Source organism: Pyrus communis, chromosome 2 (assembly GCF_041283825.1).
Source record: "Pyrus communis isolate YQ-2024b chromosome 2, ASM4128382v1, whole genome shotgun sequence".
Taxonomy (NCBI): domain Eukaryota; kingdom Viridiplantae; phylum Streptophyta; class Magnoliopsida; order Rosales; family Rosaceae; genus Pyrus; species Pyrus communis.
In genome coordinates, this window is record NC_142566.1 from 7,998,997 (window position 1) to 8,016,102 (window position 17,106).

At 40.4% G+C, this 17,106-nt stretch overlaps 2 protein-coding genes across 4 annotated transcripts; one reads left to right on the plus strand and one right to left on the minus strand.

The window, feature by feature from the left end:
- The first annotated feature begins 4,149 nt into the window (after nucleotides 1–4,149).
- LOC148698484 (uncharacterized) lies at nucleotides 4,150–10,835 on the plus strand. Of its 3 annotated transcripts, none has more exons than XM_088683755.1 (12): nucleotides 4,150–4,951; nucleotides 5,883–6,418; nucleotides 6,499–6,588; nucleotides 6,681–6,920; nucleotides 7,398–7,619; nucleotides 7,726–7,993; nucleotides 8,087–8,409; nucleotides 8,507–8,616; nucleotides 8,700–8,794; nucleotides 8,885–8,961; nucleotides 9,050–9,143; nucleotides 9,361–10,835. In XM_088683755.1, exons 1-11 carry the CDS (start codon nucleotides 4,627–4,629, stop codon nucleotides 9,140–9,142), a joined length of 2,379 nt encoding a protein of 792 aa, XP_088539881.1. In that variant the 5' UTR covers nucleotides 4,150–4,626; the 3' UTR covers nucleotide 9,143; nucleotides 9,361–10,835. The 3 variants fall into 3 exon arrangements, with proteins under 3 accessions (XP_088539881.1, XP_088539886.1, XP_088539885.1); XM_088683760.1 differs by having other exon boundaries at nucleotides 10,226–10,362; XM_088683759.1 differs by having other exon boundaries at nucleotides 9,050–10,835.
- A 2,454-nt stretch (nucleotides 10,836–13,289) lies between these two features.
- LOC137734166 (uncharacterized) lies at nucleotides 13,290–15,309 on the minus strand. Its single transcript, XM_068473478.2, has one exon. The coding sequence runs from the start codon at nucleotides 14,629–14,631 to the stop codon at nucleotides 13,546–13,548; it is 1,086 nt and encodes a 361-aa protein (XP_068329579.2). The 5' UTR covers nucleotides 14,632–15,309; the 3' UTR covers nucleotides 13,290–13,545.
- Nucleotides 15,310–17,106: the final 1,797 nt, after the last annotated feature.

Sequence of the window (17,106 nt, forward strand, 5' to 3'; positions counted from 1 at the left end):
CAGGTGAGGCTTTAAAAAAAAACACAGCAAAATTTGGTTGTGTGAAATTACATTTCTGCCCCACATTTCTTATTCATGTTCCTTTTTAATTAAAGGGTTAAACTGGTAATTTCATAGGGTTTTGGTTGACAATGAGTGTTTTATTAATTAGTAGTGATATATGTTAGGGTAAATTACACTTCATACCTCAGGTTTGGACTCTATTTCAATTCCTTACAATATCTTCAAAACATTTCACTTTCATACCTTAAGTACTATTTTATTTCAAAATAATACATTCGTTACATTTTCCGTTAAATGCTGATGTGGCTGCCACATGTGACAGCCCGTCCCGGACTTTTCGTACTGTAGGGGTGAAATGATGGTTTTGCCCCTAGTATGTTTGTTTCGTTGTGTGGTCATTTTTGGGTTTTGTTTGGTTGATTTTGGACTACACACACACCACACTCATTTCCCTCTCTCTCTGCCCTGTCTCAAGCCCCTCTCTCTCTCTCCCTTTCCTATCTTTTTGTACGGACAACACCACAAACCCTTGAAACCTTCACAGATCGAGGAAACAAGTGACACAGTTGTGCTCGTGAGGTCCTTAGGAGTTCAACCATACCCATTTCAGGTAAGGATACCTTCGTTTTCACGTCGAACTCGGGATCCCCCGATTTGGTCACTGTTCATGCACACGTTAATTCTTGTATTTTTTGAAATTTCAAGCTTGTAGGAAGCTTGGTGAGGTCCTTAGGAGGCTCGGGGTGGTTCGTTTGAAGGTTTTGGACGTCAGGATCGTCAGTTGCAGGCTTGGCTGGAGTTGGTGATGTTTTCCCGGCGAGATTCCATGGGTTTTAGTGCTTGAAAGTGGTATGAATTTGTTCCTCTTGTTGTAAGCTTCATTTTGGTGCCAATTTTGTGAAATTTGGTTGAAAAACGAGTGAGATACGAAGTTTTGAATTTTTCCCGGTTTTCCGGCGCCGACGACGGTGCCGGAGTTTGGCCGGAGAAGACGACGGAATATTCCGTCAGTTTGAACGGAATATTCCTAACGGTGTTAACGGAATCCGTCAGAGTTAACGGAATATTCCTGACGGCGTTAACTGACGTCGTCAGTGTGCCAAGCACGTGCCTGCGCGTGCGGTGTCGAAAAATTATTTTAAAAATATGGGGATGTTCCTGAGGTTGAGTAGATCACGTTGGTGTATTCATACACCCCATTTGAGCATTGTATGAGAAGTTATTTCGTATGGTTGGTTATGTGCTTTAAAATTAACGTTTTTATAGTTGTTTCGCATATAGGTGAGACCTACATGTCACGTTAGGTGACTCCGGCTGACAGATTACATGGCATTGTTTGGCATTACCTGAGTACTGGCATTTTATTTCAAGGCTTTTGGCATGACATATTTTTGAGCATGATTTATATATATATATATGTATATATATTCTATTTTTCTGGGAAGTATACAGGTTTTACGGCGAGGGGTTACAACTTTGTTTATGAAATGGTTTTCGAAAAGCTTTGTTTTTGCCCACTCACGCTTTCTGTTTTGTGCCCCTCTAGGTTCTAGTGTGGCTAGCGCTTTTGGTGGCTCCCCAGAGGATTTTCCCGGCTTATCTGACAGATTATCACCAGTGTAGGACCACCTTTGAGTGTGTTTATTTAGTGTTGTTTCTCCTGGACTGCAGTAGGTCTTCCGTGCTCTGAACTTTGTTTCTCACACTTACGCTTGCACATGTATGTTATTACTTTGTGTATAGCTGATTTTTATTTATTCGTACTTTTATTATTATTTATTAGCTTCCGCATTATGCACATGGTTACGTCACTTCCACGTGACGGCCAACATGCCCTGATCTTGGTCGGGGTGTGTCACGCATATATACCATGTGGCTGCCAAATATTTGCCATGTGGCAAGTAAAATAATTTTTTAATTTTTTTTCCTTCTTCTTCTTCCTCCTCCTTCTCCTCCTTCTTCTTCTTCTTCTGGGTTGCAGGGGGTTCCCTTTTTCTTTTCTTTTTTTCTTTTTTTTTTTCTTCTTCTTCTGGGTTGCAAGGGGTTCGGGTTCCCTTTCTTCTTCTTCTTCTTCTTCTTCTTCTTCTGGGTTGCAGGGGGTTCGGGTTCCCCGTTTTTTTTCTTCTTCTTCTTCTTCTTCTTCCTCCTCCTCATTTTTCTTCCTCTTCTTCTTCTGGGTTGTAGGGAGTTTGGGTCCCCTTTTTATTTTTTCTTCTTCTTCTTCTTCTTCTTACAAGTTTTTGGGTTCTTCAGGGATGTGGGTCGCTGGGGGAAGAAGGAGGAAGAAGAAGAAAAGAAGAAGAAGGAGGAAGGAAAATAAAAATAAAAAAAAAAAAAAAAAAAAAAAAAGGAACCCCTGCAACTCAGAAGAAGAAAGCAAAAAAAAAAAAAAAAGGGAACCCGAACCCCCTGCAACCCAGAAAAAGAAGAACAAGAACAACAAAAAAAAAAAAAAAAAAAAAAGGAAAAGTGAACCCCCTACAACCCAAAAGAAGAAGAAGAATAAAATAAAAAATAAAAAAAAAATCAGGTTTTAAAAAAAATATTTTACTTGCCACGTGGCAGACATTTGGCAGCCACATGGTATATATGTGGCAGCCACATCAGCATTTAACAGATTCATAGATGGAAAATGTAGCGGATGTATTATTTTGAAATAAAATAGTACTTAAGGTATGAAAGTGAAATGTTTTGAAGATGTTGTAAGCAATTGAAATAAGCCCCAAACCTGAGGTATGAAAATGTAATTTACCCTATATGTTATTAAGGTTTTATAATAAAACAAAAATCACTAAGGCCCTTAGGCACTAGACCTCTTCATGCCGACCGACAATCGCCTAGCATCTTTTAAAACCTAGATTGAACATAAAACAGCGCATCACACTGTAGTCTTTCAAAGAATAGGTTGCACATGGATGAGCCCTTCAATTTTTTTATCCGCTAGCTATTTCTAGCATGCCTAGGCCCATTGTGGCATGATTCCTATCACCTCTTGCTGCCATCACCTCCACTCTCACCATTGATATCACTCCATCCACCATGGCAACTAGCACTTCCCCCTCAACCACCATCACTCATACCCCCTCCCAATAGGTCAAGTGCTTCCATGACCCCTCACTATCAATACTACCATCACCACCCTTCACCATCGTTGTTGGCGCCACCACCACTTTGATACAGTTACCACTCACTCCATCCCTCCCACCACCATTGTCACTCTTCCTCCAACATTGTCATCGCTCTTACCCTACCACCATCAGCATTGCCATTGTCATCAGTACTGTCACTATCACCATCATCACATGCACCCAAACCAATGTTGCCACCAAACACTGCCCCTTAAGCAACCACAATTCCATCTTCACCGCCGTCACCATCTTAAAATTTACATTACAACACATTATTGCCAAAAGCAAAATTATTATTATTACATCTTAAAATAAAATAATTATTATTAGGAGGGTGTATTCAATTGAGATTTTGAGAAATTTTGATGGATTACATGTAAAATTTTGATTAAACTCCTCTAAAATCTCAAGGGAAGATGTGTGATATATGAATACTTAAAATACACTACAAAATCTCTCTAATTCTCTCAAATTCTTCAACTTTTTAAATTCCTTAAAGCAAATTGTTAATTGAATACGCCTAAAATATTATGAACATGTTTAAAATCCTAATTGAATAAGAATTTTTAAGAATTTTGATAAACCATCTCAAAATCCTGATTGAATACAGATTGAATTTTAAAGTCTCATTTAAAATCCTAAATTCATCAAACAAATAAAATCCAACACTTCTAAATTTTAATTGAATACACCCCATTAAACTTAAACTATCATGCTAATTTTCAAGCAAAATTCTTTTGTCGTTTTAGTTTTGTTAAACAATTACAATTCATGAAAAATCGTATTGCCAAAAAAAAAAAAAATCCTCAATCGCTTCATCCCATGCCAAGTGTCCCATGTCCCACAGTATCTCATGTCCCACATTGTCCGACCAATATCTAATTCCCATGTGTCAAGTAATTGTTCACACTAACAGCCCCCACCCAAGTGTTGGAAAGATTTTTCAATGTGATCGTCACACGGATGGGATAACACGTGTCACTATATAAATGATGAGATATCAAAAAATTAATAACTTAAATAAAAAATTCCACTACTTACATAAAACATGTAGTATACCACCGTGTTCTATTAACAATAAAAATTTCTCCTAAGTGTTTTCACCTAAATCACTCTCTTTTCTTTCGCATATATATATGCACACAGATTCCTCGACCTTAACCCGCAAGGTTCCAAATCTATCTCCACCTTTCTTTAATTAGGGTTTTGTTTTGGTCTTCGTCGTCTCACTCTGTGTTTCTAGGGTTTTGTTCGAATCGCAACTGCAAATTAGGGGTTTCGTTGCAATTATTCTCTCTATAAATAGTACGCATTGATAATTTTCATCTTTCAGTTCGTGTCCTAATAGAATTCTGATTTCTTCTATTCCGCAATTTTGATCGTGAAGTTACGGTTTTCTGAAACGTTCCCTGTTCAATTCGTGAAAAGGGGTTTTTTTTGTTTGGGTTTGTTTTGGGGAATTTGTGGAGTTTTGAGCAATTCGACTGCGAAAACCATGCCTCCGAGGACGGTGAAGAGAGGTGCGGCGGCGGGAGCCAAGAGGACGACCAGAGTCACAAGGGGGACGAACAAGGCCCAGAACCAGGTCCAGCATGAGGCTGCTGACCAGTCGGCGAGGGCCGAAGTCGAGGATGCGGTGCCGATGATGGAAAGTAAAGAGGATCTCAATGTTGAAGAGATTAAGGAGAAGCCAATTGAGGCGTACAATCCGGTGGTTGTCGTGGAGAAATCAGTTTTTGATGAAAAAGCTTCCGTTATTGATCAGCCAGGGCCTTCAGAGATGGAAGTCCAAGCGAAAGCAGAGCAGAACGGATTAAAAAGTAAGTTTTTTGTTTTCCGGATTATTGAATTTGGTTGGAACTTGATTGGATTAAGTAATTTGCTTTCGATTTTCCCGTGCTCTATGTTTTTGCATGATTTTATGTATGTTTATAAAATGTGGTTTTCGATTTGAGATTTTGTTTTCCGGATTATTGAATTTGGTGAGAACTTGATTGGAACAAGCTTAATTTTTTTGTTCGGAAAATGGTAGAGAATGACTAAATCAACTAAGGGCAATGATTTAGAAAGATTCCAAAGGAAATTTTTGTTTGAATTTGAAGATTTTAATTACACATTCGTAAATGTCTACACAGACATTGAGGAATTTATTTTTATGAATCTGGTAATGCTTGCTTTTCCATGTACTTAGATGGCTTTTATTAGAAGTAGTCAACTTGTTCTTTCAAGAGTAATTAGTTCTTGGGTGGAGCTTAGAATTCAGTGTGAGCGTAGTGGATGGTTGACTTAGTTCTTGTTCGGATATGTGTCAAAAAGGTTTATATATGGATCAAGGTTGACAGTGTAAGCAGTGTAAACATGGTCATACACTTTCCTCTTTGTTTTTAGCTCGGCTGTCTAATAAGCAAAGGTTTATGCGATGAGCATAGACTGGACGTTTAAGCCTTTTTAAGTGTGAATCGTGACTGTTTTGGATCATTTTTGCTTTTATACATTTTTAATCGATCATCAGAAGAAGAATTAGGCCAAAAATTAGGATACATTCTGGGAAAATAAAACTTCATATGGAAGCAATAAGCATAGAATGACACTTCAGGCATTGTAAACTAAAATGTAGATCATGCTTCTTTTATGGGATCTGTTATGTGTTAATATAAACATGATATTTTTCACACTGTGTTTATCTGAGATGGACAAGGACCTTATTAAATTCTGAACTCTGCTTGATCATAATATAGAATTTTATCGCAGAACAAGATAAGGTTAGGGAGTCTGTAGATGATTATGAAAAAGATGAACGATTAGAGCTGGAGGATAATGAAGCTGAGTATGAACCTGAAGAAGATGGTGGGGTTGATTATGATGAGAAGGAAATGGAGCAAGGGGATGTCCAGGAGGTAGGGGATGAAGGAGATGAAGAACCTGAGGAGATTGTAGGTGAAGAAGAAGGTGACATGGCCGAGGAGGAGTTGGAAGATGTTCATGAAGAACTCGAGGGTGAAGAGTATGAGGAGCATGAGCATGCAGAGATGGTTGACGAGGAAGAGGAGCACCATGAACTTGTAAAGGAGACACAGAAGCGCAAGGAGTTTGAAGTATTTGTGGGTGGTCTAGACAAGGATGCAAGTGTGGCTGATCTTAGGAAAGCTTTTGCTGGTGTTGGTGAAGTTACTGAGGTCAGGCTGATGATGAACCCTCAGACTAAGAAGAACAAGGGATTTGCATTCTTGCATTTTGCAACTGTGGAACAAGCAAGACGAGCAGTTACAGAGCTTAAACATCCAGTGGTAATTTTCAATCCCTTCGTAGTTTGAGTGGAAAGTGGTTTCTTTGCTTTTTGAAATTCTTTGAATTATTGCAATTCCAGATTAATGGAAAACAGTGTGGTGTTACTCCAAGTCAAGACAGTGATACTCTTTTTCTGGGTAACATATGCAAGACATGGACAAAGAATGCTGTAAGTATATTGGCTTGCGTCATTTCAAAATTCTCTGACTTATGAGGAGTTGCTTAAAAGTTACTAACTTCTTTTGATGGCTGTGGTTCCAGTTGAGAGAGAAGTTGAAACATTATGGAGTACATAATGTTGAGGATTTGACAGTGGTCGAAGATATTAACAATGAGGGAATGAATCGGGGCTTTGCTTTTTTGGAGTTTTCATCTCGTTCAGATGCCATGGATGCTTTTAAGCGACTTCAGAAAAGAGATATCGTGTTTGGAGTTGATAGGCCTGCAAAAGTTTCTTTTGCAGATTCCTTCATTGATCCTGGTGATGAAATCACGGCACAGGTAACGTAAACTTTCTGCTGTATTATACGAGCGATAGGATTTCTGGATGGTTTATCTTTCTCGTGATCATTTCTTTTGTGTTGGTGTATGAACTCGTAACATCTATTTTTTCCAAGAGTTTATGTCATCCTGGATAAATTGTCTGTGTGATCATTTTTTATGTTATGGGAGATGATAGAGTTACAATATGCCCATTGATATTTTTTGTACAAGTAATTTTTCTATTTTTGTTCGACAAATTACCATAGCCTCTATAAAACGTTAGATTAGATTCTTTGGAGTTGGTTTTTCATGTAACATTATCTTATTTCTGTGTTACTTGTTTTCTAGCAATCTTGTTAGTCTTTATCCTCAATTGACAATAATAAAGTTAATCATGTATGGGAAAGCAGTTGTGAGATTGTTTCTTTGATATAGTGTTATTTAGAGGAGTATAGGTGATTGTTGCAGCTGCTGATCAAATATCTTGACATGCAGGTGAAAACTGTGTTTGTGGATGGCCTACCTGCTTCATGGGTTGAGGATCATGTCCGAGATCTTGTTAAGGAATATGGGGATGTTGAAAAGATTGAGCTTGCGCGTAACATGCCCTCTGCTAAGAGGAAAGATTTTGGTTTTGTTACATTTGACACTCATGAGGCTGCAGTTACATGTGCTAAAAGCATTAACAATGCAGAGCTAGGTGAAGGAGACAGCAAGGTGTGTTGGCTGATGACAGTTAATTCAATTAGACATTACTGATGGAAGCCTTTATGTATTGGCATTTGTTGGACATGAATTTATGGATAATTATGGTCATTCTTAGGCGAAAGTCAGGGCAAGGTTATCAAGACCGCTTCAGAGGGGTAAAGGAAGACATGTTGGACGCGGAGATTATCGATCTTCAAGGGGGGTTGGACGTTCATGGGATCACCCAGCATCGCGCGGGTTAAGGGGAGTTGGAAGTCGAATTCCACCAGCCAGTGTAAAGAGGCCTGTTGAGCTAAGAGATAGACGCCCTATGATGTCATCTTATCCACCAAGAGGCAGGCCTTTGCCTCCTCCAGTTAGGTCCTATGACAGGAGACCACCTGGTATGCAATATTTTAATTTATAATGGCTAATTGTTTGTGTTGCAACTTTTATCACATGAATAATTATATATTTTCTATACATTTTTTAAACAGTTCCAGCTTACCCAAAGAGTAGCTTCAAGAGGGAATATAGTAGGCGCGAGGACCTTCCTCCAAGGAGTAGAGCAGCCTCTGATTATGGATCAAGGGCTGTTCAAGAAAGACCCCAATCGTACAGAGATGACTACACTCCACATGGTCCTGTCTACTCTGATCCACCGAGAAGTACCTCTCGTACAGCAGGAAGGAGAGCTTATGTTGATGAAGGTTATGGACAGCGATATGAAAGGCATCCTCCCCCTCCTCCAAGTTACCGTGAAGGGCGTGCACGTGAATATGACTCTATTTCTGGTTCAAAACGTCCCTACGCTGCACTGGTTAGTGTTGAGGACGACATTTATGCAATTCACTTGGTCTTCTCTGCTAGGATATGAAATATGCTTAAAGTCTTCTTCCACATGTTTTGTGTTCTAGGATGATGTTCCTCCCCGTTATGCTGATGTGCCCATCTGCCAATCCAGGGCACGGTTAGACTATGAGTATGGAAGTGGTTCATCTCAATATGGGGATGGCTATAGTGACAGGTTTGTTCTTTAAATTGTAACATTTTTAACTTTTTGTTATCTCATGTGTGGATGCATTAACGTACCTTTGTTGTGTATGATAGACTTGGGAGATCTAGTATGGGATATGGAAGCAGCAGAACAAGTCAGGATTCTCATGGACTATACAGCAGTCGTCAGGGCATGGACTATGGAGGAGGTGCTTTGCAATCTCCAGTTATCTGATAGCTATAGTGTTATTGTTGATATCATAGAATTAAAGGTCGAAGTTTTTTACTTTCTTTTTCAGATTCTTATGTTAGCAATGATGGTGGTGGAATGTACTCTTCAAGCGATGGTGGTGATTATATACCTCATGGCAGTGATGTATGCACCTAATCTGATTTGGTTCAAGGACAAGAATAGTTGTGTTTAGCTGTCTTATGTACCATTATTTTTTGATTCTCTATTGTAGGTTGGAGGTAGCTCGTACTCATCAATGTACTCTGGCCGTGGTGTGGGTGGAAGCAGTTATATGGGTTCAGGCGGTTCTGGCTCATACTACTGAGGTAATTCGGATTTATTTATTTATTTATTTTTATTTTTATGTTTTATAAAGTGTGATGTGTGCATAATTATGAAAGCGATGCGCATGAGTCATTATTACTATTTTCCCGCTGGAGATATATTTTCTTCCGAAGGCACATCATCTCTTCTTTTGCTCTAAGAGTTCATTGGTGAAAACAGAGCAATATATGGTTACAAGTGAATTTGTCTATGGAACAGATCTGACATGACGAAGAGGATGCTGTAGAATGTGGACTGTATGAAGCTTTTCCATTGCGTTGCTTAGAGTTATGGACAGAGAGAATTTCCCTAAGAACCTTATGCGTGTGAGAGGATCCTTCATTGCATACAATAAGGTTGTTGTGGTTCAAACCCTCTTAGATTTCCAGAGATTGGTTAAGTGTGCCAGGCTGTAGATATTTTGCTGCAAGGAAACTCAAGTTATTCAAAGATGAGACATTCAAGTGCTTAGTTTATGACGTGCCTTCCACTTTATCTTCTAGAAGAACCGCACCTGACGGAAAATTTGGAGTCCTGGTGCATCCTTCCTTTGTTCTTATGAATAGATAAGATTATAACGAGAGAATGAGGATTTTCTTAATGTGATTATAAGGTATTTTGGGTATTTTTTATGCTGAATCATATGGAAAGGTTTGAATAATAAAAGCATTATGGCCATTTAGATCACTTAACATTTCAGTTCCATATCATTCAAAACGCCTCAGTGGGTTAACTCGGAACTGAAGGCTATAAGGAAAGATTTAACTTGCTTGGAATTGTTCGAGATTGGGGTCCAAGAAGCTTGACCTGGAATCTCTGGCCAGGTGTGTAAGTTGTAGTTACCATGTGAGTTAAACTTGCAATGTCGACATATTTGTTGATATTTAAGGAAAAATATTGGGAAATTAGGAAGGAGGATGAGTAGAAGACAGGTTCATATTCTTTTTCACTTCCCAAGGAGTATTCGCTTTAGTGGTAAAATAATTTTACATCGGTTGCTACTATCTCTGTTAATAGTATCATTCTTTAGTTCCTTGCAAACTTCTACCAAGGACTGTTTCCGTTGCCTACTTTTCGTGAACAGAAAGAACACTGTTGCTGCTCTATTATCTCGATTGCAGAAAGTCGATATTGTAAAAATGAGATGCAGCTGGTAAGTATTCCATTTTGTAGAAGCACCCCATTATGTGTGGGGGAATCACTTGGGCATGTCTAAGGGAGTATAAAGTTTTGGTTAAAAACTCCGTTACAAGCAGTTCTTGCGGATTAAAAGCTACTGAATCTTGGAGGTCTTCTTGTCCTTGTATTGCTCATTAGGACTTATTTAAGGACAGGACAGGTTAGTTCTTTTCAAATCACTCTCGATCAACTCGTTTTGATTGCTCAAGCGTATCCAAGGACTACTTGCTGGTTGGAAGCTGTTTCAATTGAAGGGTTTCGTTTTGATATGCTTTCAATATAGATGCCAGTGTTGTGTTGGGATTCGGATGCAACTGAATGCTGGATTGGATTTTAGGTGCATATATACTTTTTGGCATATATACTTAGAATTGTTTCTTTCACTTGTGAAATACGACAACCTTATTGTTAGTTTGGTGAAGTCTGGACAGAGTCCTCGTTTTTCATTGGCATTGTATTGTACTTGGTATATAATTTGCAGGACACAACTTAATAAAAGTTTGAGTTCAACTCTCTCTCTCTCTCTCGGAAGAATGGTTGGATGTGTGTTTTTTTTTTTTCAAACGAGTATTAAGTATTTTAGTTATATGCATCATCGGCTGTGAAAACTATAAATTTGTTTCAAATTAAATACAAAACAATAAAACTGAATTGGAAGAATAAAAACTATAGATAATGACGGGAAACAATTCGGAACTCAGTTGAAACCATTTACTCTAAAGCCGAAATGCCCATGCTATTTTTCCATCGGCCGCAAGAAGAATCGTGCAAATCATTTTCCAAAGTGTACGTTTCCAAAACCCCATGTCGCATCCGTCGGAGTATCCGGGATTCCATTCGAGTCTGACGGAACACCGAAAGCAATCTCTCGAAAACCGGAATGATGTAACTGCGGTCTGGACAAGACTCGTGTACAATCCGTTCAAGTATGCCTGTCTATCGTTCCAAGAGACGGTACGTTTCACCGGGAGGACCTGCACTAATCCTTTTCTAAGAATCCAACCTGAGGATGTAAACCTCGGCACAAATCCAAACACTAAGCATATGTTCACCACACTAAGAATACCAGGATTTGCAAACACATCGGAACTTCAATAGAGTGTAAACATGAAATGCCTACGACAAATGAAACAAGAACACTTGTACAAAATAATGATTTGTATTAAATGAGAAATTAGGGTTACAATCTTTGATTACAAAATTGATCATCTGATTCGATCTCTGGGATGCAAAGTGTGCGTAGGGTGGTTGATCCAAGGGTCGTAGTGACTTGTTATCGAATCAACGAACGCTGCAAGAGTTTGGCTTGAGCCGATGGAGGAACCAACATGTATAGTGGTGCTTGATGGTTCTTTTACGAGTGTGGTGAAGAATGCATAGAACTTGCTAAGTCTTCTGAGTGTGTAAAGGGTTAGGGAGTTTGAGTGTCTTGAATGTGAGTATGTATGTGTGAGGACTTGCTTTGTTTTTGTCTCAAGTCGTAGAATTCAATTCAAGGGCGACGGACTTTTGTTCTTGAATCAGGCTAGAAGTTTCTTCAAGGGCAGTCGAAGCCTGAACTTAAATGAAACGGGACCACGAGGAGTTTCATGTGGTGAGTCATCTTCAACTTCAGTGGGAATGAGTCGGCATTTGCTTGTTGTATTTGTTGATTCTCCATGAGCTTGATAAAGGACACGAGTGTCTGGGTATTTAGATTTGGCTTTAGTTGTGATTGTGGCTGCATCTAGAATTTGCTAGACTGCCAATGTACACTTTGTGGGATCAAACCAGCGTAGTTCAAAGTTGCAAACTTGGGTGCAGCTTTGTGCTAGTTGGAATTTCTTCGCGGCTTTGTGACATTTTGATTAATTTAGTAATTAACGGGAATTTGACCCATTAACTTGACGTGGTTCGAAACCACGAAATTTGGAAGGAGGTTGACCTGGAATCTCTTGCCTGTTGTGTAAGTTGGCAAGAAAATCCAGTTCTTTAGTTGTTGGTCCTTGCTAGGTAGATTTGTTGCCTATTAACTGCGTAGATAAACAAAGATTACCCAGAAATTGATCCAATAAATTTAAGCATAACAGTTCTGTCGGAATTATGCATCTAGGAAAATTTGCAATTAAGGGCCCACCTCAGGCCGAACAACATTTTTTCAGGTAAGCGTGTTCGCTATTCTATAGTGTCTTCGCCAGTCCTCATTTGAGCCTGTTCGATATCCTTCTTGGATCTCATTTTGTTAGTGCTAAGCAATTTAGTTAGCGCATTTGAACGGGAAAAATCAAACGCAAACCACCAATGATTGGTAAGTTTATCTCCGGCAAACCACCAAATGATAGACCAAGCGATAACAGAATGCTGATGATTTTCTGTCGGTCTTACATCGTTTCCTCTGCATCATCCACTAAAATGGACAAAGAGAGAAAGTAGATGGTGATACTGCGTTGTGTTGGTTTATCAATCAGTCTCATTCAAGTAATCGTTTAAATCGAGCAGCTGAGGCTTAACTAAAAGACACCGTACAAGTGATTGATATTTGATAGCCTAAACATGGAGATTGATACCAACACTCCGATACTCTGCCAAGCAAACAACAATGCAGACAGAGTCACATATATATAAGCATCTTATGTTACCATACCAAGTAAGAACGCTACACAGTTTCCAGATCCACTCCGGCGCACCATAAGCAGCAAGTCCGTCGTCAATCATACAATGCCTGTGTCGCCCCATTCAGAACCCGCCAGACCGCCTGGCGAGAAAACATTTTTCCGTCAAAAAACTCACCCTTGTCCAACTTAAAGCTCGATTCGAAAACCTGCATCAAACACCAAAACAAACCCGAATACACACAACAACAATAATCCTCTTCCAAATCCATTGTCGAAAAAGTAAGAATTGTTACCATTTACTGCAAAACAAGAAACATATAGCTAAAGTTGCTATGCAATCAACCGAAAGAGAGAGACATAAAGTTAGAGAGCGCGTGAGAACAATCAATCTACATAGTTTCCACTACACGACATTACAAGCTACAAAGATTAAGCTACAATCGTCTCAAAGGACTCGAACCAAGCTAACGTGATCAAGTTCCACATTCCCTCAACACTTTAAGAACAAAAGGAAATTGTAAAAAGTGGCTCGAAAAGTTAAACATGAACTTACGACCAATTAAACTGACATAACTTAGTGCCTCTAAGATCCAAAAGCACCGGCAGCTATCATCCAATGCAACCCCACCATCTACGCCTCAGGGGATGGCATTCTCTTGGCCTTCTTCTTCTTCTCCGAAACCGCCTTCGCAAAAGCCTCCACAATTCTTTGCTGGGACTCCAAAATCATCTCCGTCCGCTTCACCTCCATGTCCATCCGCATCGTCTCAATCTCCCTCGCCATCTCCATCTTCATCTGCTCCATTCTCACAAACCCATCTCCCAAAAGCTTAATCGCCGACACCATCTCCGCCACGGGGTCTCTCTCCCTCTCCCTCCCATCTCTCTCTCTCTTCCCCAATCCGGGCCTCCCCGAATTCCCACTCTCTCTCATCACCTTTGCGCTACCATAACCCGACCCAGGATTCGAATTCATCCCGAATTTCTGATCCATCTTTGGATAAACCTTGGTCCCAGGCTGAGCTATGCTAACCCCAGTTGGAATCCTAATCCTAAACCCACTTCCGGGACCGCCAACGCCACCACTTCCTCCACTTCCACCCCCAACCCCAGCTCCATTCCTATACAACTTACTCATACTCTTCATATTCGACCCGTATCTCAGCTCCTCATAGAGCTCCTGATCCGGATCCTCCTCCTCTTCGTTCTCCTCGTTATCTTCCTCTTCGCCGAGACTTTCCGAGTTTTCCCTCTTCCCAGCTGCCGGCCCCTTCTCCATGGCGTCCATCCGCTTGAAGTGGACCCACGACGACGTGAATCTGGACAACGGCATCGACCTGGCTCGCTGGATCTCAGTCCGGTACCGCTTCCGGAGCTTCTCCATCTTGTGACGGCACTGAACGGCGGTCTTCGCCGGAGAAGCAGCCGGGCATATCCTAGCGATGGCGTCGGCCACGTCTTGCCAGTGGGTGGCCTTGAGGTTTCCGCGGCGGAGGGAGTACCACTTTTCGCGGTAGGAGTCGATGAGGGCGACGGTCTCATCGTGGGACCAGCAGGGAGGAGGGAGGCGGCGGGAGGAAGGCGGGGTTGGGTTCGGCTGGGTTTGCTGAGATTGGGATAGCGGTGGGGCCGGGAGAGCGAGAGGCACGCCCTGCGGTGGTTCCGATTGGAGAGGGAGGATGGAGTCGTCTTGGGGGGAGGACGGTGGAGAAGCCATGTTGGGTTGCAGGGTATGCGGTGGAGGAGGATGGGTTTTCTAGGGAGGGAGGAGGGGAAGGAGGAAAAGGGAATGGGGAGGAGGAGGAGGAGAAAGTGGTGTATGATAGCATGATTGTGGTTGTGGGTAGGGTGTTAAAGAGGGTGGGTAGGGGGTGGGTGGAGGGGTGTGCGGCTGATTTTGAGATCTAAAGGTGGGCGTGTGAGATGAGCGGTGGATGAGGCCACCGCTTAGGTGTGGGGTGAGGTGGCTAACGTGCGCCGGGGGGGGGCTAGGGTGGGGGTTGGGTTAAGTTAACCTACGCGCACCACCCAATAGAGAGAGAGGTGGGGAGGTGGGGGCAGGTCCACCTCCTGTCTGTCTGACTTTGCCCATTATCTTGTCCATTCTTCGATCATCGTCATCATTTGATATTTGTAAATGGGAAAATAGTGGTGTTTGTGTGACGGTGGGTGGGGTGGGGGAGGTGGGTGGGTGGGTGGTGATTGGGTGGACATTTTTTTATAGTGGGCTTTTGGGTTGCGGCCTTTATGGGTTTTTGGGGCGGTGGGGGAGCGTGAGGGGGAGGGAAGTGGGGGGACAAGAGGTGGTGGTAAATAGCATTAGGATTAGGGCATGAGAGGGGGAAGACTAATGGGGGACGTGAGAGAGCATTTTGTGGGGACTTTGGTTGGTGCTTCAACAAATTGGAACGGAGGGGGAGTTGTTTAATAACTCATGTGGTCCAAAAATAAAGGGGGCAAACTTGTGATTAATCATGAAAAAAGAATCACATTGAAAGTGGAAATACTATTGTTGCCCCAAAAAAGTGAAATTACTTTTGACATCCAACAATTTAATCACTTTTAGAAAAAACCTTTATCGTCACTTAATATTAATGTAGTAGTATTTCTCTTCACTTATAAGTAAGAGATATTAGGTTCGATTCTCAACAAATACAAATTTGAACCACATTATTACTAACTCATTGTGAAGCTTAATTCATCCCCTTCCTTAAATAATATCATTTTCTATAATAAAATTTAAAAAAAAAAAATTAAAAAAAACACCCCTCTCATTTTCAAAAGAAATGGTTGATTGTTCTACCCTCTAAAGCAGTAGGGATGAGCAATGAAGCCAAGTGGATAGGGGGCTTAAGGAGCCATTGATCAAGGAGAGAGCAAGTTGGGTCGTTTTGGATCCAATCTTCAAAATCCGGGTTGAGGTGTGTTGGTTTCGTTTCTGGCATCATCGGAGAGAAACGTGAGGTGGACAGGGAGAATAACCATCAACAAAAGACACGAGTTTCAGACTCTTTAAGCACGGGAACATTTTAGACCAACTTAAACAGGGTAATTGTTTGACGTTGATGCCGTGAGAGACGTCAATAAGAACACAAGAGTCGACAGAAACAGTTGTGGAAGTAGTGTCCATCGGAAAAATAAGTAGAAAAATTTCAGTGAGAACAGAAATTAAAGGGATCAAAAGACTTTAGTCAAAAGGCTTTGGTTATGCATAGAGAAAATCTTCAGTACGTGGTGAAAGATGGAAGAATAATGTTTGAACCTCAACTCAATGAAACTGAGTGAGTCGTGCATCTCGTGTATGCGCGTGCGCGCGCACACACACACATATAGGCTTATTATATTAACACCTCACAAATTGTTGAATAAACCTCACATACTTAGGGCTAGTTTGGTATTGCTGTGCTTTGAAAAAAAAAACTGTTTCTGCTATGCTGTGAGAATAAGCAGCTGTGAAATAAAGCAGCAGAGTATTTAGTAAACTTTTTTGTAAAAGTGCTTTTGAAAGAAAAAAAAACAGTATTATAGTGTTTGATAAACTTTTATGTAAAATAGATGTGAAAAAAAACTGGTTTTTCAAAGTTGGGTTTTGCAGCTTTGTGTTTTTGGCTTTTTTCACCCAAAATTGTGAAAAAAAAAAACTGAAGCTGAATATTTACCAAACTAGGACTTAATACACCTCACATTTGCTTTTTCACTTAAAAATTATCTTAATACACCCCACATACTTTTCCATAATACCCCCACATCCCACATTCTCAATATACATCTTATGTTTTGTACATACACCCCATATTTTCTATACACCTCATATTTCTCAAATCTTATAACACTCATTTTTAATTTTTAGGGACTGAATCTAACCATTTGAACGTTTAGTTTGCCGAAAGATTTCAAATCATCTAAACGTTTAGTTTGCCGAATGATTTCAAAATGATGATTTGCTAGGTAGGGTAACATCAGTAATGGCTTCATTGTTAGGTTTAACTTTGTGGTACACAATTTTTGTTTTGACTTTCACAAACTTCATTTCTGCAGTGCGGAGCACTTGGAAAACATTGGTATCCATTACTTCCAAACACTGAGAAATTGGAGAAAAAATTTCTTGGATGGACAAAGGTAAGGAGATTTCATGTAAACTCACATTGTGATCCCTAAAAGATGAATATGAATATAAAAGTTTAAATAACAC